The 22,079-nt window shown below is 36.5% G+C and overlaps 1 protein-coding gene across 2 annotated transcripts in view; it reads left to right on the top strand.

Moving 5' to 3' along the window:
* The window catches only part of ODR4 (odr-4 GPCR localization factor homolog), a 56,771-nt gene that overhangs the window by 12,528 nt on the left and 22,164 nt on the right, over nucleotides 1-22,079 (top strand). For both annotated transcript variants that reach the window (XR_005215151.1, XM_037825156.1), the window contains exons 5-11: nucleotides 566-672; nucleotides 1,702-1,738; nucleotides 2,661-2,801; nucleotides 3,566-3,661; nucleotides 4,490-4,558; nucleotides 17,344-17,472; nucleotides 18,172-18,262. Coding sequence is in view for 1 of the 2 variants with exons in the window: in XM_037825156.1 (XP_037681084.1) it covers nucleotides 566-672; nucleotides 1,702-1,738; nucleotides 2,661-2,801; nucleotides 3,566-3,661; nucleotides 4,490-4,558; nucleotides 17,344-17,472; nucleotides 18,172-18,262 (670 nt within the window). In the remaining variant the exon portion in view is untranslated. The remainder of the gene's footprint in view (nucleotides 1-565; nucleotides 673-1,701; nucleotides 1,739-2,660; nucleotides 2,802-3,565; nucleotides 3,662-4,489; nucleotides 4,559-17,343; nucleotides 17,473-18,171; nucleotides 18,263-22,079) is intronic.

The raw sequence follows: 22,079 nt of genomic DNA, 5'->3' as shown, positions 1-22,079 counted from the left end.
TAGGCATTCTTATAATTCTTTTTTCTAGAATAAATTTATGGCATTATTCTAATTGTTCACTTTTTATTTATGTTGTTACTATGTTTTTATATGTTTCTGGTATATTTTATATTATCCTTGTATAATACTTTAAATTTTTTGTGATATTTAAATAAGAAATGCTAAATGACTGACTTTCTCCCTTTTGTGTAGACTAAAACCACTTGTAATTTCTCATTCTAATTAAAGTAAAATTTTAGTATTCTGTACTTCATTTAAATGTTAGTTGTTCAAAATTATTTTTTATGTCCAGTTGGTCATTAATAAAAGTTGATTATATTTTTCTGTTTAAAACCCAAATTTTACATATCCCTAAAAATGGAATTCAAAATGATTAACAGATTGTTAATCTGTTGTACTGTTTTCTTCTGAAGAAAAGATAAACTAAAGATAAAACCATAAAATGTTGAAGTTCGATGGGGGTAAGGAACATTATAATTGGATTATAATTTTTTTTTTTTTTTTTGGCCCTCATTTTCTTCTTTCCATTTTGCATTCAATTGATGTGTATTTTTCTCTCTTTCAGCTAGTATTTGCTATGGAAAAGTCTGTGAGTAAAAATAGACTGTGGAATTTAACAAAGGAGGAAGTTTCAGAACGAGTGACACTTCATATTTGCTCTTCTACAAAAAAGTATCTTTTATTTGAATGGTTTTACTTTGAAGTATATGGTACCAAAATAATATTCCTAGAAGTTTGTTTCTTTCCTGGAAATTTAGTCGTCATTTTCAAAATTGGCATAGTTTATAAGTTTTTCTGTAAAGAATGCACAATGAGGGCCGCCAATAATGATTATAGTAATAATGGTTACTAATCATGTATTCAGGTTTTAAAGAATTTGAGAAGGATGAAGAGGGCTCAGGATTTTGAATGTTTTTTTTTACCAGCTACCTAACCCTGTATATCCAAGCACAATAAGTTCCCTGGAGGAAACCAAATGCCCAACTGATAACTTAGGCAAAATAATGCTTTTGTTACGTTAACGTTTTCACCTGTAATTGCCATAGGTAAAACGTGAAACTCATAGCCTGAGTGCAGATAGTGTAGACCATCCAAAAATTTTTCATTTCTTTGACCAAAGATCAAGTGATACTACGAGGCCTCCCTAAACTTCTCTGTATCTTGCCAGGGCAAGGGACGTCCCAGGTAAGAGGCACCCTCACTAAGGAAATGAACTAATCCAAGGGCCCTATTAACTAGGATTTCCAAAAGACAAAATTCAGAAAGTGACCATTCCTACAGAAACTGGACTTTTAGTTTCTTTGGTGTTTAACCAGAAAGTTTCATGTAGAAGCTCTTTGACTCAATAAGCATCACCCTATCCAAATCAGCACTCCTTCTGTTGAGGGGGAAGATGTGTATTTGAGGAAAATTTTGCAAATGCCTCCTTTATAGTTATTGTTGTTAAAAGGATTTATAGGTGGTAGGCAATGGTTTTCAGGTACCACAAGTATGATAGGCAGAATTTTATACACACACACACGCACACACTCACACTCACATATGCATGCCTATGCATATATATGTATGTATCTTTAAATGTTATGATTTTGTAAAACCTCTTGGATGCATGCACTTTATTCTTATTTTTTGATGGTTTATTTTCTTTTGATTATCAAAAATTGATTCTCTTTTGGTCATTTCTGTCCTTAATTAGTAAAGAATATTTTGTCGAACTTATGATATCCGTGATCCAAAGGTAAGAAAAATTATTTTTTTAAGATTTTTCTGTGTTGCAAACTATTTTTAAAATAAAATTCATTTTTATAATTAGTTTTAATAATTTTCAATGCCATAAGTTCTTACTGATGTACTTCATTCTTTAATTTTGAAATATGATTAATTTCATTAGAGACATTCATGAATGCAAGGAAAACTTATGTTTTTTTAAATTGTTAAAATATTTTTATTATGTTCCCCCTCTTTGTGTATGTCTTTAGTTTTTATTTGAGAGGCTAATAGTAAAAGTGTCTTGAGGGTTTCTGGTAGCTATAATACTTAGTAAGCAAACTACAATAGGGGAGAAGCCAGTCTAACATTTTGCTAAGCTATCTTAAAGCAATGTGAAAAAGTAACTTTGTAGTTCTCTTTTTTCCTGAACAAGAAAGTCACTGAAATATGCAATTTGGGTTATTAAGGAGAAACAGAAAGAGAAGTTCTGATTCTGATTACAGAGGTACACAACCTAAACACAACTTAAATAAGCTTCCGTGATTACTGCATAATCTGTTAACAAGGACAGCACAGAAAAGAGAATGTCTGACACTTACTTTTAGGTCAGTGATTAATTTGCTCCACACCAGAGTTTCAGAACTGACACTTTAAGCTGCAGGTGAGAACTAGAGAACCAGATGATCTTTTCAGAATTCTTAACATGGAACTTTGTGATCTTTTTCTCCTAGGGGAAGGGGAGCAGGGTTGTCTGGGATGTGCTGAAGAGTACTGAATTTAATATATGCATCAGTTTTAGTTTGTTCTAATTTGTACCCCTTGATCAAGGAATATGTTAGATACCAGCTTATTGAATTGCTAACTTGTACATTTTATGATGTTTTATTGATCCATATATTTTACCTAAACCACGTCATATTTTTATGTTTCTCACTTCCCTGACAATAAAGAGTTTAGCAAGACCAGCAGATTGGAAGTACCAAAATGGACTATCAACTTCATGGCTTTCTTTAGAGTGTACACTCCATGTTAATATTCACATCCCACTTTCTACTACTTCTGTCAGCCATCCTATGGAGAAAACTACAAAGGTATCAGGGTAAAATGGATTTTCGTTAGTAGTTGCTGAGTAGAACCCTCCTTTAGTTCTGGTTATTTGTACCATTCTTTTATAGTCTTCAAAAATTTTATTTTGTTTACAATGATATTGTTATGAGTAACTGTCTTAATGCCACAGCTAGATTAGAATTCTTTTTAGAGGTGGGAGAGTGTCCCAATACCAGTGTAATTAGAATAGTGGGTGCTAAATAAGTATTTGTTAATTAAAATGTAAGCATGTAGATTGTAAAATAAAATTATGTAAAATGAAATTATGCAAGAAGGTTTCTTGTTTGGACTTTTTTTTTCTTGGCCCTTAGTTCTGTCTTCCTTTTACCAGTCCTTTTTTTATTTATATACCTTTCCTTTGTTCATATCTAATTTATTAAGTTTTTCTTCTTCCTATTGAAGGAGGCAAATGAAACTTGTTCATTCTTTCTCTTTAATACTGCTATATATTATGTGTTTGGAACTCTTTCTCTTTTTCACACGTTTTAAAAGATAATGGGTATTATTGATTTTTTTTTTTTAACTATAATTAAGCCTCCTAAGTCTGTGATATAAATGTTAATTTGGGATAAAGTTCAGAAAAAAATTATTATTAAATATGGGTAAGATGCCAAAAATTGTGAATATACTTTTTTATTTATGAGACTGAATATAAATATTGCATTACCAATGTATCAGTGTATAAGGTGGAAAAAAGTAAGGACTTTAATTTATGTCTGAAAGATATCCATATTATGTTCTTTTTCAGAATGGACTTACGCGTTGGGCCAAGCAAATAGAAAATGGTATTTATTTGATTAATGGACAAGTTAAAGATGAAGACTGTGACCTAGTAGAAGGACAGGTAAGTTAAGAGACAATTATGTTGCTTATGAAAAGTATTTGTGCTTAAGGAAAAATAAAAGATGATTCATCTTCAGTTCTTAATCCTTGTCCTCGTGAAAATAGAGTTTTCATTTATTTATTTCTAAGGTCTTTTAAAGTAAAAGGTGAGTGTTTTTCTCAGAAAATGTTGGGAAGAGATTCTGTTTGATCTAATTGAAATTCTAAAATCTGAAGAAGGGAGTGTTATCTATCTCCAAATGTAAATACCAATTTACATTTGTAAATGTAAATGTTCTGCCTCAATAGCAGTTTTGAGGCTAAATAGGGTAATCCTATAAGAAGGGTCTGTATAAGAGCTTTTAAAATAGCTTTGACTGAAAGAAGAGGAACGTTGGTGTTCTCTCCTTTAATGAGCCAAATAGCAAACATTTTAGATTTTGCAGACCATACAGTCTCTGTTGTAACTATTTGCCTATGTTCTTGTAGCATGAAAGCAGTCACAACAATATGTGAGTGAATGGTCATGGCTGTGTTCCAAAGAACTACAGAAACAGGTGGCAGTCTGGATTTGGCCCACAGCTCATAGTTTTCCAGTCCCTGCTTGAGAGGAAAAAAAGCAGCAAGGAATTAGTTATTTTCAAGTATACGTATTGATTGATATAGAATACACAAAGTATCATAATATATCTATAGAAAAAAAGGCCAAATTAAAATAAGCAATTAAACTTTTTTCCTCTAAGTCACTTATGAATATGTTAGATAGTTCCTAAATTGTTTTTTATATTCCAATTGTAGTCTCAACAGTCTGGATTTTTAACTTTTGTTAATTTTTGTTTGTTTGTTTCAGAAAAAAACTCCCAGAGGAAATGCTCATGTGACTAATCATTCTTTTGATGTCAGAGTGCTAACACAGTTGGTAAATATTTTGAAGTACCACTTATCTAAAATAGATGATTCCTTAGAATAAACATATTGAAATTGTTTTTGTTTTTATGTTTCTAAATAGAGTATCAAAGAATTTTAGAACTGGAAAAGACTGTAAAAAACAGCCAGTTCTAGAAAAGTTACTCCCAAGAAGCATTAAGACTTATTTGGATCTTTTGCCTGAGGGATATTAAAATTTTAACATCAAGTAGATAGCAATTTGAAAAAAATCCTTTAAAAAATATGTGTGTACATATATAGAGAGAGTTTATAGATCTATAAAGTGTGTGTATATAAAATGTGTAAAATTGGGCTGTTTTCCAGAATAAACTGGTTTCATCTACTGTAAAGATCCGTGGAGTGGATAATGGAAGCCCGTTACTCTTCCTCTACCCCTACCTTATTGATATATCAGTGATCTTTACAAAGGTCATAGGAAGTTTATTCCAGATACAGTATTAGCATTGTCACCCTACTGCTTGGTTTGATGATACACATTTTTCATATGTATGTGGAACTTCCCTATGGAACTATTTGGTCTGTTACAAATATTTTACCATCAAGACCTTGACTGGGTTTGAGAACTTAAAAAATCCTACCCTTTGCCTGAATTCCCATTAGGCATTAAATATTGGTGCTCTTTCAGTTGCTAAGTATTCAAGTCTTTTAATTTCTTTAATGCTTTTCCTCATTTCTTCCTGATTATTCTTTCTTGCATTGGTATATTGATAGCATATTCACAAGTTGCATGATTTACTTTTTGTTCATCACAATTGACGCAAGGTTTATTCCAGGTGTACTTATAACATTTATTACTTTCTTGCCACTTAAACAGTTTGTTTTTTTATAAAATCATGATTTTTGTTTCCATTGTAATTATATGCCTCTAGTAGTATCTTCATTGTTTCAACGCTATTCTTATATTTTTTTAGTTCAATTTTATTGAGATTGTTCACATACCATACAGTCATCCAAAGTGCACAATCAGTTGGTTATGATACCATCATGCAGCTGTGCATCCATCACCACTATTATTTTTTTTTTCAATTTTTAGACCATTTTCATTACTTCAGAAAAGAAATAAAAACAAAAAAGAAAACTCAAATCCTCCCATACCCCTAACCACTCCACCTCCATTAGTGACTCATAGTATTGGCATAGTACATTTGTTACTGTTGTTTAAAGAATGTTAAAATACTACTAACTGTAGTACATAGTTTACAGTGGGTATATTTTTTCCCTATACACTCCTCTATTATTAACTTCTAGTTATAGTGTCACACATTTGTTGTAGTTCATGAAAGACATTTTTAATATTTGTACAGTTAATCACAGACATTGTCCACCACAAGATTCACTGTTTTATACAGTCCCATCTTTTAACCTCCAACTTTCCTTCTGGTGCATATGTGATTCTAAGCTTCCCTTTTCTACTACATTCACACACCATTCAGCACTGCTAGTTATTCTCACAATAACGTGCTACTGTCACCTCTGTCCATTTCCAAACACTTAAATTCAACGTACTTAAACATTCTGCTCATAATAAGCAACCGCTCCCCGTTCTTTAGCCTCGTCCTGTATCCTGGTAACTTATATTTCATGTCTATGAATTTACATTTACTTCATATCAGTGAGGCCATACAATATTTGTCCTAATGTGTCTGACTTATTTCACTCAATATAGTGCCATCAAGGTTTCTTCATTAACCAGTTTTTTTCTTTAAGTCAGTTTTGTTCACCCACCATACATTCCATCCTAAGTAAACAATCGATGGTTGCCTGTATAATCATGTATTTATGCATTCGCCACCATCACCACTATCTATATAAGGACATCTCCATTTCTTCCACAAAGAAGGAAGAAGAGTCATAGAAGGTAGAGAGACAAAAGAGAAAGAAAGAAAGAAAGAAAGAAAGAAAGAAAGAAAGAAAGAAAGAAAGAAAGAAAAAAGATAGCTAAAAAGCAACAAAATGAAAAGTAGAATTAAACTAAAGTACAATAAAAGAGTCAGACAACATCACCAGTGCCAAGAGTCCCATACCCCTCCCTTGTATCCCCTTCTTATAGGCATTCAGCTTTGGTTATTGTCTTTGTTACATTAAAGGAAGCATAATACAGTGTTTCTGTTAACTATAGTCTCTAATTTGCATTGATTGTATTTTTTCCCTAGTACCACCCTATTTTTAACACCTTGCAAAGTTGACATTCATTTGTTCTCCCTCATATAAAAACATATTTGTACATTTTATCACAATTGTTGAGCATGTAAGTTTCACTGGTTATACAGTACCAGTCTTTATTTTTCCTCTTTCCTTCTGGTGTCCCAGATGCTCCTAACCTTCCTCTTTCAGCCATACTCACAGTCATCTTTGTTCAGTGTACTTACATTGTTGTGCTGCCATCACCCAAAATTGTATTCCAGACCTCTCACTCTTGTCTTTTCCTGTCTGTCTGTAGTGCTCCCTTTAGTATTTCCTGTAGAGCAGGTATCTTGTTCACAAATGCTCTCATTGTCTGTTTGTCAGAGAATATTTTAAACTCTCCCTCATATTCGATGGACACTTTTGCCAGATATAGTATTCTTGGTTGGCAGTTTTTCTCTTTCAGTATCTTAAATATATCACACCACTTCCTTCTTGCCTCCATGGTTTCTACTGAGAAATCTGCACATAGTCTTATCAAGCTTCCTTTGTATGTGGTGGATCGCTTTTCTCTTACTGCTTTTAGGATTCTCTCTTTGTCTTTGACATTTGATAATCTGATTATTAAGTGTCTTGGTGTAGGTCTATTCAGATCTATCCTGTTTGGGGTATACTGCGCTTCTTGGATCTGTAATTTTATGTCTATCTGGGAAATTTTCATTGATTATTTCCTTTATTATTGCTTTTTCCCCTTTTCCCTTCTCTTCTCCTTCTGGGACACCCATGACATGTGCATTCATGTGCCTCATGTTGTCATTCAATTCTCTGAGACATTCCTCATATTTTTCCATTCTTTTCCCTGTCTGTTCTTTTGTGTGTGGGATTTCAGGTGTCTTTTTCTCCAGTTCCTGAGTGTTTTCTTCTGCCTCTTGAAATCTGCTATTGTATGTCTTCATTGTGTTTTTCATCTCTTGTGGTGTGCCTTTCATTTCCATAGATTCTGCCAGTTGTTTTTTCAAGCTTTCAATTTCTACCTTAAATTTGCCCACTGTTTTCTTTATATCCTTCATCTCTTTTGCCATATCTTCCCTGAACTCATTGCCTTGGTTTTTTATTTGATTTAGCATATTTCTTTGAAAATCTTTAATTGTTCCATTAAATGAAATATCTCAACTGTATATTATTTGAGGTGTAACTTTTTTTCCTTAACTTGTCCATCTCTTCAGTTTTCCTAGTGTAATTTGTAGTTTTCTGATGTCTAGGCATCTCATTTCCTTGGTTACCCCAATCAGATTTTCCCAGACCAGAATGGGCTCAAGTCTCAGAATGGGGCTATATTTAGTGACAAATTTCCCTGAGGGTGTGTCTTAGAAGATTGACAGACTTTCCTGTGAGGTCTCTACCTACTGTGCTTTTCCTAGCCTGTCCAGCAGGTGGCGCCTGTCAGCCTGTCACTCCCCACTGGTGTAAAGAAGTGTGGTCCCTTTAGTTCTCAGCTTAGGTTGTTTCTGTTTTGACTGTTTTCTCCCAGTCTCTGGGGTCTGAGTTCTGAATAGAGGGAGGGCACTTCAGCTGGGCCCTACCTCCTTCCTTTTAGGGAAGATATACCCCCTAGGGAGCTATCTTCTGTGCATGAATTACTCCTTTGTCTCTCTGACTCTGTTATCGCCACCCCTGTCTGGGTCAGTGTGCTGCGAACTGAAAATGACTGAGGCTCTCTCCACTGGGCCACTCAGGTTGAGAGAGAGAAAAAGGGAAAGAAAGCCCCCTTTCAGAGCCAGTCCATAGCATATCCACACACACACACACCCCCCGCCAGTTTCGCCCTTCATTCAGAGAGAGCACCCAGTCTTCTGGGTTACCTTTCCCAGGGCACAGGCATTTTCTGGCTCTTTAAAGTCAGTCATCTCTAAAAGCCTCTGTATTTTTCCTTCTTTTTTTTTTTACTTAATTTTTTTTCTATCAACCCCACCTCCTCTCCGCTGGGAGTGACCTGAGGGTACTTTGCTGCTTGTTAGGGGTTTGTCTGTGTTTGTAGTTTGTATTCAGCAATCCACATTTGCTAATTAAAACCCCAGTTGGAGCTAGGCTGAGCTATATTCTCTTGCTCCAGGAATGCTGCCTTCTCCCACAGCAAGGTCTTCCAGCTCAGCCTGCCATGGGGGAAGGGGGCTCCCAGCATGGTTATGCAGTTTTTACTTATAGATCTCAGCCATTCCACCCAATCCAGGTTGCTGTGCAATGTGTGGACAGTCACGGTTGTCCCCCCTTTGGTTTTGCTCTGGAGCATAGCATTATTTTTTTTTTTTTTTTTTTTTTTTTTTTTTAATCATCATTTTATTGAGATATATTCACATACCACGCAGTCATACAAAACAAATTGTACTTTCGATTGTTTACAGTACCATTACATAGTTGTACATTCATCACCTAAATCAATCCCTGACACCTTCATTAGCACACACACAAAAATAACAAGAATAATAATTAGAGTGAAAAACAGCAATTGAAGTAAAAAAGAACACTGGGAACCTTTGTCTGTTTGTTTGCTTCCCCTACTTTTCTACACATCCATCCATAAACTAGACAAAGTGGAGTTTGATCCTTATGGCATTCCCAATCCCACTGTCACCCCTCATAAGCTACATTTTTATACAACTGTCTTCGAGATTCATGGGTTCTGGGTTGTAGTTTAATAGTTTCAGGTATCCACCACCAGCTACCCCAATTCTTTAGAACTTAAAAAAGGTTGTCTAAAGTGTGCGTAAGAGTGCCCACCAGAGTGATCTCTCGGCTCGTTTTGGAATCTCTCTGCCACTGAAGCTTATTTCATTTCCTTTCACATCCCCCTTTTGGTCAAGAAGATGTTCTCCATCCCACGATGCCGGGTCTACATTCCTCCCCGGGAGTCATATTCCATGTTGCCAGGGAGATTCACTTCCCTGGGTGTCTGATCCCACGTAGGGGGGAGGGCAGTGATTTCACCTTTCAAGTTGGCTTAGCCAGAGAGAGAGGGCCACATCTGAGCAACAAAGAGGCATTCAGGAGGAGACTCTTAGGCACAAATACAGGGAGGCCTAGCCTCTCCTTTGCAGCAACCGTCTTCCCAAGGGTAAAACTTATGGTAGAGGGCTCAACCCATCAAACCACCAGTCCCCTATGTCTGTGGTCATGTTAGCAACCATGAAGGTGGGGTAGGCAAATACCCCTGCATTCTCCACAGGCTCCTCAAGGGGGCACTACATCTTTTTTTTTTTTTCCTTGTTTGTCTTTTTTCTTTTCTTTTTTTTTTTTTTAACTTTCCCTTCTTTTTTAAATCAACTGTATGAAAAAAAAAGTTAAAAAGAAAACAAACATACAATAAAAGAACATTTCAAAGAGACCATAACAAGGGAGTAAGAAAAAGACAACTAACCTAAGATAACTGCTTAACTTCCAACATGTTCCTACTTTACCCCAAGAAAGTTACATAATATAGCAACATTTCAGTGAACTTGTTCCTACTACATCCATCAGAAATTAACAGACCATAGTCATTTCTGGGCATCCCCAGAACGTTAAATAGCTTATCTGTTCTTCTTGGATTATTGTTCCCCCTTCCTTAATTGCTCTCTACTGCTAGTTCCCCTACATTCTACATTATAAACCATTTCTTTTTACATTTTTCAAAGTTCACATTAGTGGTAGCATATAATATTTCTCTTTTTGTGCCTGGCTTATTTCGCTCAGCATTATGTCTTCAAGGTTCATCCATGTTGTCATATGTTTCACCAGATCGTTCCTTCTTACTGCCGCGTAGTATTCCATCGTGTGTATATACCACATTTTATTTATCCATCCATCTGTTGAAGGACATTTGGGTTGTTTCCATCTCTTGGCAATTGTGAATAATGCTGCTATGAACATTGGCGTGCAGATATCTGTTCGTGTCACTGCTTTCCGATCTTCCGGGTATATACCGAGAAGTGCAATCGCTGGATTGAATGGTAGCTCTATATCTAGTTTTCTAAGGAACTGCCAGACTGACTTCCAGAGTGGCTGAACCATTATACAGTCCCACCAACAATGAATAAGAGTTCCAATTTCTCCACATCCCCTCCAGCATTTGTAGTTTCCTGTTTGTTTAATGGCAGCCATTCTAATCGGTGTTAGATGGTATCTCATTGTGGTCTTAATTTGCATCTCTCTAATAGCTAGTGAAGCTGAACATTTTTTCATGTGTTTCTTGGCCATTTGTATTTCCTCTTCAGAGAACTGTCTTTTCATATCTTTTGCCCATTTTATAATTGGGCTGTCTGTACTATTGTCATTGAGTTGTAGGATTTCTTTGTATATGCAAGATATCAGTCTTTTGTCAGATACATGGTTTCCAAAAATTTTTTCCCATTGAGTTGGCTGCCTCTTTACCTTTTTGAGAAATTCCTTTGAGGTGCAGAAACTTCTAAGCTTGAGGAGTTCCCATTTATCTATTTTCTCTTTTGTTGCTTGTGCTTTGGGTGTAAAGTCTAGGAAGTGGCCTCCTAATACAAGGTCTTGAAGATGTTTTCCTACATTATCTTCTAGGAGTTTTATGGTACTTTCTTTTATATTGAGATCTTTGGTCCATTTTGAGTTAATTTTTGTGTAGGGGGTGAGGTAGGGGTCCTCTTTCATTCTTTTGGATATGGATATCCAACTCTCCCAGCCCCATTTGTTGAAAAGACCATTATGGCTCAGTTCAGTGACTTTGGGGGCCTTATCAAAGATCAGTCGGCCATAGATCTGAGGGTCTATCTCTGAATTCTCAATTCGATTCCATTGATCTATATGTCTATCTTTGTGCCAGTACCATGCTGTTTTGGCAACTGTGGCTTTATAATAAGCTTCAAAGTCAGGGAGTGTAAGTCCTCCCACTTCGTTTTTCTTTTTTAGAGTGTCTTTAGCAATTCGAGGCATCTTCCCTTTCCAAATAAATTTGATAACTAGCTTTTCCAAGTCTGCAAAGTAGGTTGTTGGAATTTTGATTGGGATTGCATTGAATCTGTAGATGAGTTTGGGTAGAATTGACATCTTAATGACATTTAGCCTTCCTATCCATGAACATGGAATATTTTTCCATCTTTTAAGGTCCCCTTCTATTTCTTTTAGTAGAGTTATGTAGTTTTCTTTGTATAGGTCTTTTACATCTTTGGTTAAGTATTCCTAGGTACTTGATTTTTTTAGTTGCTATTGAAAATGGTATCTTTTTCTTGAGTGTCTCTTCAGTTTGTTCATTTCTAGCATATAGAAACATTACTGACTTATGTGCATTAATCTTGTATCCTGCTACTTTGCTAAATTTGTTTATTAGCTCTAGTAGGTGTATCGTCGATTTCTCAGGGTTTTCTAGATATAAGATCATATCATCTGCAAACAATGACAGTTTTACTTCTTCTTTTCCAATTTGGATGCCTTTTATTTCTTTGTCTTGCCGGATTGCCCTGGCTAGCACTTCCAGCACAATGTTGAATAACAGTGGTGACAGCGGGCATCCTTGTCTTGTTCCTGATCTTAGAGGGAAGGCTTTCAGTCTCTCACCATTGAGTACTATGCTGGCTGTGGGTTTTTCATAAATGCTCTTTATCATGTTGAGGAAGTTTCCTTCAATTCCTACCTTTTGAAGTGTTTTTATCAAAAAGGGATGTTGGATTTTGTCAAATGCTTTTTCAGCATCTATTGAGATGATCAATTGATCTTTCCCTTTCGAGTTTTTAATGTGTTGTAATACATTGATTGTTTTTCTTATGTTGAACCATCCTTGCATGCCTGGAATGAACCCCACTTGGTCATGGTGTATGATTTTTTTAATGTGTCTTTGGATTCGATTTGCAAGTATTTTGTTGAGGATTTTTGCATCTATATTCATTAGGGAGATTGGCCGGTAGTTTTCCTTTTTTGTAGCATCTTTGCCTGGTTTTGGTATTAGATTGATGTTAGCTTCATAAAATGAGTTAGGTAGTGTTCCATTTTTTTCAATGTTTTGAAAGAGTTTGAGTAAGATTGGTGTCAGTTCTTTCTGGAAAGTTTGGTAGAATTCCCCTGTGAAGCCATCTGGCCCTGGGCATTTATTTGTGGGAAGATTTTTGATGACTGATTGGATCTCTTTGCTTGTGATGGGTTGGTTGAGGTCTTCTATTTCTTCTCTGGTCAGTCTAGGTTGTTCATATGTTTCCAGGAAATTGTCCATTTCTTCTACATTATCCAGTTTGTTGCCATACAGTTGTTCATAATATCCTCTTATAATTTTTTTAATTTCTTCAGGATCTGCAGTTATGTCACCTTTTTCATTCATTATTTTGTTTCTATGGGTCTTCTCTCTTTTTGATTTTGTCAGTCTAGCTAGGGGCTTGTCAATCTTGTTGATCTTCTCAAAGAACCAACTTTTGGTGATATTTATCCTGTCTATTGTTTTTTTGTTCTCTATGTCATTTATTTCTGCTTTAATCCTTGTTATTTCTTTTCTTGTACTTGGTTTAGGATTGGTTTGCTGTTCATTTTCTAGCTTCTTCAGTTGATCCATTAGTTCTTTGATTTTGGCTCTTTCTTCCTTTTTAATATATGCGTTTAGTGCTATAAATTTCCCCCTTAGCACTGCTTTTGCTGCATCCCATAGGTTTTGGTATGTTGTGTTCTCATTTTCATTCGTCTCTATATATTTAGCAATTTCTCTTGCTATTTCTTCTTTAACCCACTGATTGTTTAGGAGTGTGTTGTTTAACCTCCAGGTATTTGTGAATTTTCTAAGTCTCTGATGGTTATTGACTTCTAATTGTATTCCATTGTGGTCAGAGAATGTGCTTTGAATAATTTCAATCTTTTTAAATTTATTGAGGCTTGTTTTATGTCCCAGCATATGATCTATTCTGGAGAATGTTCCGTGAGCACTAGAAAAGTATGTGTATCCTGGTGATTTGGGATGTAATGTCCTGTAGATGTCTGTTAAATCTAATTCATTTATCAGATTGTTTAGGTTTTCAATTTCCTTATTGGTCTTCTGTCTGGTTGATCTATCTATAGGAGAGAGTGATGTGTTGAAGTCTCCCACAATTATTGTGGAAGCATCAATTGCTTCCTTTAGTTTTGCCAGTGTTTCTCTCATGTATTTTGTGGCACCTTGATTGGGTGCATAGACATTTACGATTGTTATTTCTTCTTGCTGAATTGCCCCTTTTATTAGTATGTAGTGGCCTTCTTTGTCTCTCAAAACATCCCTGCATTTGAAGTCTATTTTATCTGAGATTAATATTGCTACACCTGCTTTCTTTTGGCTGTAGCTTGCATGAAATATTTTTTTCCATCCTTTCACTTTCAGTTTCTTTGTGTCCCTGTGTCTAAGATGAGTCTCTTGTATGCAACATATTGATGGTTCATTTTTTTTGATCCATTCTGCGAATCTATATCTTTTAATTGGGGAGTTTAATCCATTTACATTCAACGTTAAAACCGTGAAGGCATTTCTTGAATCAGCCATCTTATCCTTTGGATTATGTTTGCCATATTTTTCCCTCTCTCTATTAATATCCTTTATTGTACCCATACCGAATCTCTTTAGTACTGAACCTTTCTCCAGGTCTCTGTGTCCTGTCTTTGTTTCTCTGTCTGTAGGGCTCCCTTTAGTATCTCCAGTAGGGCAGGTCTCTTGTTAGCAAATTCTCTCAGCATTTCTTTGTCTGTGAAAAATTTAAGCTCTCCCTCAAATTTGAAGGAGAGCTTTGCTGGATAAAGTATTCTTGGCTGGAAATTCCTCTCACTCAGAATTTTAAATATATCGTGCCACTGCCTTCTTGCCTCCATGGTGGCTGCTGAGTAGTCACTACTTAGTCTTATGCTGTTTCCTTTGTATGTGGTGAATTGCTTTTCTCTTGCTGCTTTCAGAACTTGCTCCTTCTCTTCTATGTTTGACAGTGTGATCAGTATATGTCTCGGAGTGGGTTTTTTTGGATTTATTCTATTTGGAGTTCGCTGAGCATTTATGATTTGTGTATTTATGTTGTTTAGAAGATTTGGGAAGTTTTCCCCAACAATTTCTTTGAATACTCTTCCTAGACCTTTACCCTTTTCTTCCCCTTCTGGGACACCAATGAGTCTTATATTCGGACGTTTCATATTATCTATCATATCCCTGAGGTCCATTTCGAGTTTTTCAATTTTTTTCCCCATTCTTTCTTTTATGCTTTCATTTTCCATTCTGTCATCTTCCAGGTCACTGATTCGTTGTTCAACTTCCTCTAGTCTTGTACTATGAGTGTCCAGAATCTTTTTAATTTGGTCAACAGTTTCTTTAATTTCCATAAGATCATCCATTTTTTTATTTAGTCTTGCAATGCCTTCTTTATGCTCTTCTAGGGTCTTCTTGATTTCCTTCATATCCCGTACTAGGGTCTCATTGTTCATCTTTAGTTCTTTGAGTAGCTGCTCTAGGTGGTGTGTCTCTTCTGGTCTTTTGATTTGGGTGCTTGGGCTTGGGTTATCCATATCGTCTGGTTTTTTCATATGCTTTATAATTTTCTGTTGTTTTTGGCCTCGTGGCATTTGCTGAACTTGATAGGGTTCTTTTAGGGTTTGTAGACCAGTTGAAGTCCTTATCTCTAATTTATCAGATCTACAGCTTCGTGGAGTACACTTTCTCTAACTAACCAGCAGGTGGCGTCCACGAGCCACCTGTTCTCCACAAGCCAGATCTCCCCTGCTTAGCCTTTTTGGTGAGTGGGGGAGTGAGTCTTGCGGGGCCCAATTGGTGTACCAAGCTTGCGTGTGTAGTTGGTGTTGCCTGCCCTGTATGTGGGGCGTGTTTCTGGGCAGTCGGGGAGGGGGGGTGGCCCTAACAATCAAATCTCCCTGATGATCCTAGAGTTTTAAAGCTGCTGCAATAGTCTAATCCTTCAGTTCAGTCCTGCCACAGTTTGTCTCTGCCACTGACCCACAAGTCTTTGGTATTGGCGTATGGCTCCTGAGACTTGCAAGTGGGCCCCTCTTCCAGGCTGTGCACCCCGGGTCCTCTGTTGAGGGATGACTGTGCTATGTCACAGGTGAGTGCCGTCCCCCCAGGGCAGTTCTGGGCTGCTGGGCTGTGTAGGGAGGCTCCCAGTCTGCTCAAATGATGGCTGAATGGGGCTTTGTTAATTCACACTGCTCCACCTTCCCAGCTCTGGGACCTTCAGCTGAGGTTGCAGGGAAGGCTAATGTCCACGCCCAGTTTTGTGGTGTGTGCCTGTTATTTGAAGCACTTCCGTCACACTGGGTTGTCTGGGGCAGCTCTGGGCTATGGGGCTGGCGATGGGCAGGAGTGTTTCCTGTCCACCAGGATGGTGGCTGTGAGCGGACACCCCCCTTTTCTTGGGAAGTTGTGTTGTTTAGTGAATTTTCTCAGCCACTGGAATATTGCCTTTTGTCTCAGAGCTCTCTTAGTTCTGCTCTTGACTTGACGTGCCCAAATTTCAATTCTTTGAAGCTTTCTGTATTGAGCTTCTTAGAGTAATTGTTTTAGAAAAAGCAAAAAGGATTTTAAAAAAAAAAAAAAAAAAAAAAAAAAAACGGCCCTCCTCGGAGATCTAATGGGTTATTGAAATGCTAATAGACAAAGCAACCAGGGCCATTAAGGAAAGATGCACAGGGCAGAGAGATCAGCTTTGCTTCGGGATTTGCATATGCGCCTCGAGGCCTGATCTCCGCCCTTCCCCTTTCTGTGTTCACCAGAACTCGAAAAATCCTCTGCTTTTATTTTGGAGTTTTTCGTGTTGTTTTTTTTCTATGTCTCCTCTCTGCTGGGCTGGCTGCTCTCAGAGTCTCTGGTGTCTGGTCTCAGTCTATCTATGGTTGGAGTTTGAATTAGTAGAATGAGTTTCCGATAAGAGCAGCCACTGCAATTCTCCCTTCTCCTTCCCGGAGCTGACAGCCCCTCCTCCCCCGGGACTGAGCCTGGCAGGGAGGGGCGCGGGTCCCCTGGCCGCAAAAACTTACAGATTTCGCTGATCTCAGCAGTTCCACGTTTTCATGAGTGTTGTATGAAGTATGCCCAAAGACAGATTGCTCTGTGGTGTCCAGTCTACGCAGTTCCTGGCTTTTTACCTACTTTCCTGGAGGAGTAACTAAAACATACAGCTCACCAGTCTGCCATCTTGCCCCGCCCTCTATTTTTAATCTATGAAAGTCAGAAGTTGAAAATGTATAAATAAATAAGTGTCATGTATAGACATTCATGTACTTTTACCAAATTTATCACATCCTGTTTTTATTGCAGCTATTTTTGTGCATATCTTATATTGCATGCTTTATATCTCCTACTACATTGTTTTCTTTATACATCCTTTCATCTTCACAATGGTTATTTAGGTAATCTGCCAATTATATAGTTTTAGTAAATGAATGAATATTGGTATTTTATCATGTTAGAAAATTTTTAGCTGAAGTTCTGTTTAATTTCAGGCTCAGAAAATAATATATGACTTATGAAAGAAATATGAAGGCCTTTTAATAATTATGGGGAATATTTTCAAACACTTGGCTCAGCCCCAAATTCCCCTATCTCCCATAAAACAGCTTATGGAATGTTTATGTATTTCATATAATTAATAATTATTGACCATTAGAACTTAAATAAATTTTGTCTTTCAGCTCCTGAATTCAGATCACAGGTCCACAGCCACAGTTCAGATCTGCAGTGGTTCTGTAAACCTTAAGGGTGCCGTGAAATGCAGAGCTTATGTTAATAGCAGTAAACCTAAGGTTAAAGAGGCTGTGCAGGTAAAAAAGTAAAAGCTGGCATATGAAAAAGCAGAAGCATTTTAACATAACTATTCAAAAATCCTAAAATTTTATCTTGGTTTTCAATCTCATATTTTAAAATTATTAGTTTCACTTTATCTGATAAATGCCCAACTGATGGGTAATTCAGATATACCATGTAATTGGTTCCAAGTTTTTTACAGGTAGAATATCTACATATAGATATAGACTTGATGATTATACCAGGTCTATTAAGGGCTCTACAGTTGTGACGTATTAATACATTTGAAATCCTTTCTTCTGAGGGAAATTGAATGCTTTAAATAACAAGATAACTATTATAGGAAGAGTTATTAGGTTGTGTTCTATACTCTGTAAAATCCATAAATTTTTAAAAATGGCACTTTTGTCATAGTTAAACATTTCCTAATTTAGGATACTGGCATTACTTGTTGATATTCAAAATCTCATTCATTCATTTGGATTTAATTTACTATATAAATGAGGACTAGTCAAATGTGCCACTAAACTAATTCTTAATAAGCACACTAAGTAAATAGAAATTAAAAAGGAGTAGTGTATCGTTTATTTTAGACATCCCATTTATTTAGGAGAGAGCATGACTGTACTGGGAATATTAGCAAATTGTGTGGTTTTAAATAAGATAACATAAATCACTTAAACTACTTTGTTTCGTGTCTGTTTTTACCCCCATAGGCAATAAAGAGAGATATATTGAACACAGTTGCTGATCGTTGTGAAATACTGTTTGAGGACCTGCTTTTGAATGAAACTCCAGAAAAAAAAGTTATGAGTATAATATAAGTACTAATATTTTATTTTACATGTGTTCAATTGGTACAGCAATAGAATGTCAAGATATAATAGATAAGTCATCTACCTGTATCTTTCATAACAATATGTCATCTTTTGCTTTTATTGACCCAAAATTTTTCATTTACCATCACCCCACCATTTTTTTTTAACACTTTATAATAGTAAGATCTGTAAACACTTAATAATTTCAAGGAGAATTTTTTTTAATTAATTATAAGTGAACTTATCCTGTCAGGTAGTAAACTGTGTTAACATTTTAAAGCTGATATTTTTTATTAATATTTATGAATTTTTAAGAATTTATCTCTATTCAAAATATTAACTTATTAGTGTTAAGTATTATGTAATAGATTATTTAATAGATACTAATTTATGATATAAATGCAATTGATCTCTATCTTTACTCAGTATTTTTTGTATGCTAGTTTCTGTACTTCTCAACTATTCACTCAACAGACTTTATTAGGATTAAAAAGGCTGGATCAGTCATGATCTTAATTTTTTATAACTATTCAACCTTTTGGAAAACATAAGCAATTTATACCATTTTGATAATTTGTATTAAAAATGTTTTTATTCAAAAAAGAAAATAATGTTGAATATGCTCTTTGAGGCTACATCCTCATCCTCTCCTGAAAAGTCAGATGTAAGTGGCTTTGTGATTCAGTTTGGATATATACATAATTGAAGCATGTATTAGCTTGTTAAGGAGAGATTTTTATGTGTATAGGAAAAAAGCATACAGCCCTTATATAGATAAACTGTTTTTGGTGCTAGTGATAGACAGTGTATTAGGTTTGATGAACTAATTATAATCTTTTTTTATATTCTTAGTATGATAGATTATTGAGATTGCCAAATTTGCCATTTGTCCTTGTCTTTCCATTAATTCACAAGTAACACTGAAGATTCTTATATTAACAGTATATCATTTTTGTTGGAGCATGAATTTGAATCTTACATGCAGCATTGAGTTGAGATTTTTATTTTGGGAAGTGGGACTTGGTCACTGTTTTAGTTTCCTAGCTGCTAAAACAAATACCATACAGTGGGCTGGCTTAACAATAGGAATTTATTGGCTCATGATTTCAGAGGCTAGAAGGCTTGCTTCCTCCCAGGATCAGTATCTTCTGGCCAAGGGCAATCCTTGGAGTTCCTTGGCTTTTCTAGAACATGGCAATGCACATGGCAGCATCTTCTCTTTACTCTTCTGGGTTCCACTGATTTCCAGCTTCTGGCTTCTTCCTGTGGCTTCTTTTTTTTTTTTTTTTTTAATCTTCATTTTATTGAGATATATTCACATACCACGCAGTCATACAAAACAAATCGTACTTTCGATTGTTTACAGTACCATTACATAGTGGTACATTCATCACCCAAATCAATCCCTGGCACCTTCATTAGCACACACACATAAATAAAAAGAATAATAATTAGAGTGAAAAAGAGCAATTGAAGTAAAAAAGAACACTGGGTACCTTTGTCTGTTTGTTTCCTTCCCCTATTTTTCTACTCATCCATCCATAAACTAGACAAAGTGGAGTGTGGTCCTTATGGCTTTCCCAATCCCATTGTCACCCCTCATAAGCTACATTTTTATACACCTGTCTTCGAGATTCATGGGTTCTGGGTTGTAGTTTGATAGTTTCAGGTATCCACCACCAGCTACCCCAATTCTCTGGAACCTAAAAAGGGTTGTCTAAAGTGTGCATAAGAGTGCCCACCAGAGTGACCTCTCGGCTCCTTTTGGAATCTCTCTGCCACTGAAGCTTATTTCATTTCCTTTCACATCCCCCTTTTGGTCAAGAAGATGTTCTCCGTCCCACGATGCCAGGTCTACATTCCTCCCCGGGAGTCGTATTCCACGTTGCCAGGGAGATTCACTCCCCTGGGTGTCTGATCCCACGTAGGGGGGAGGGCAGTGATTTCACCTTTCAAGTTGGCTTAGCTAGAGAGACAGGGCCACATCTGAGCAACAAAGAGGCATTCGGGAGGAGGCTCTTAGGCACAACCATAGGGAGGCCTAGCCTCTCCTTTGCAGCAACCGTCTTCCCAAGGGTAAAACCTGTGGTAGAGGGCTCAATCCGTCAAACCACCAGTCCCCTATGTCTGTGGTCATGTTAGCAACCATGGAGGTGGGGTAGGCGAATACCCCTGCATTCTTCACAGGCTCCTCAAGGGGGCACTACATCTTTTTTTTTTCCTTGTTTTTCTTTCTTTTTTTTTTTTTTTTAACTTTCCCTTCTTTTTTAAATCAACTGTATGAAAAAAAAAGTTAAAAAGAAAACAAACATACAATAAAAGAACATTTCAAAGAGACCATAACAAGGGAGTAAGAAAAAGACAACTAACCTAAGATAACTGCTAAACTTCCAACATGTTCCTACTTTACCCCAAGAAAGTTACCTAATATAGCAACATTTCTGTGAACTTGCTCCTACTATATCCATCAGAAATTAACAGACCATAGTCATTCCTGGGCATCCCCAGAACGTTAAATAGCTTATCTGTTCTTCTTGGATTATTGTTCCCCCTTCCTTAATTGCTCTCTATTGCTAGTTCCCCTACATTCTACATTATACACCATTTGTTTTACATTTTTCAAAGTTCACATTAGTGGTAGCATATAATATTTCTCTTTTTGTGCCTGGCTTATTTCGCTCAGCATTATGTCTTCAAGGTTCATCCATGTTGTCATATGTTTCACCAAATCGTTCCTTCTTACTGCCACGTAGTATTCCATCGTGTGTATATACCACATTTTATTTATCCACTCATCTGTTGAAGGACATTTGGGTTGTTTCCATCTCTTGGCAATTGTGAATAATGCTGCTATGAACATTGGCGTGCAGATATCTGTTCGTATCACTGCTTTCCGACCTTCCGGGTATAAACCGAGAAGTGCAATCGCTGGATCGAATGGTAACTCTATATCTAGTTTTCTAAGGAACTGCCAGACTGACTTCCAGAGTGGCTGAACCATTATACAGTCCCACCAACAATGAATAAGAGTTCCAATTTCTCCACATCCCCTCCAGCATTTGTAGTTTCCTGTTTGTTTAATGGCAGCCATTCTAACCGGTGTTAGATGGTATCTCATTGTGGTCTTAATTTGCATCTCTCTAATAGCTAGTGAAGCTGAACATTTTTTCATGTGTTTCTTGGCCATTTGTATTTCCTCTTCAGAGAACTGTCTTTTCATATCTTTTGCCCATTTTATAATTGGGCCGACTGTGCTATTGTCATTGAGTTGTAGGATTTCTTTATATATGCAAGATATCAGTCTTTTGTCAGATACATGGTTTCCAAAAATTTTTTCCCATTGAGTTGGCTGCCTCTTTACCTTTTTGAGAAATTCCTTTGAGGTGCAGAAACTTCTAAGCTTGAGGAGTTCCCATTTATCTATTTTCTCTTTTGTTGCTTGTGCTTTGGGTGTAAAGTCTACGAAGTGGCCGCCTAATACAAGGTCTTGAAGATGTTTTCCTACATTATCTTCTAGGAGTTTTATGGTACTTTCTTTTATATTGAGATCTTTGGTCCATTTTGAGTTAATTTTTGTGTAGGGGGTGAGGTAGGGGTCCTCTTTCATTCTTTTGGATATGGATATCCAACTCTCCCAGCCCCATTTGTTGAAAAGACCATTATGACTCACTTCAGTGACTTTGGGGGCCTTATCAAAGATCAGTTGGCCATAGATCTGAGGGTCTATCTCCGAATTCTCAATTCGATTCCATTGATCTATATGTCTATCTTTGTGCCAGTACCATGCTGTTTTGGCAACTGTGGCT

Source organism: Choloepus didactylus, chromosome 2 (assembly GCF_015220235.1).
Source record: "Choloepus didactylus isolate mChoDid1 chromosome 2, mChoDid1.pri, whole genome shotgun sequence".
Taxonomy (NCBI): domain Eukaryota; kingdom Metazoa; phylum Chordata; class Mammalia; order Pilosa; family Megalonychidae; genus Choloepus; species Choloepus didactylus.
The sequence above is the reverse complement of the archived record's forward strand: the minus strand, read 5'-3'. Positions and strand labels throughout refer to the sequence as shown.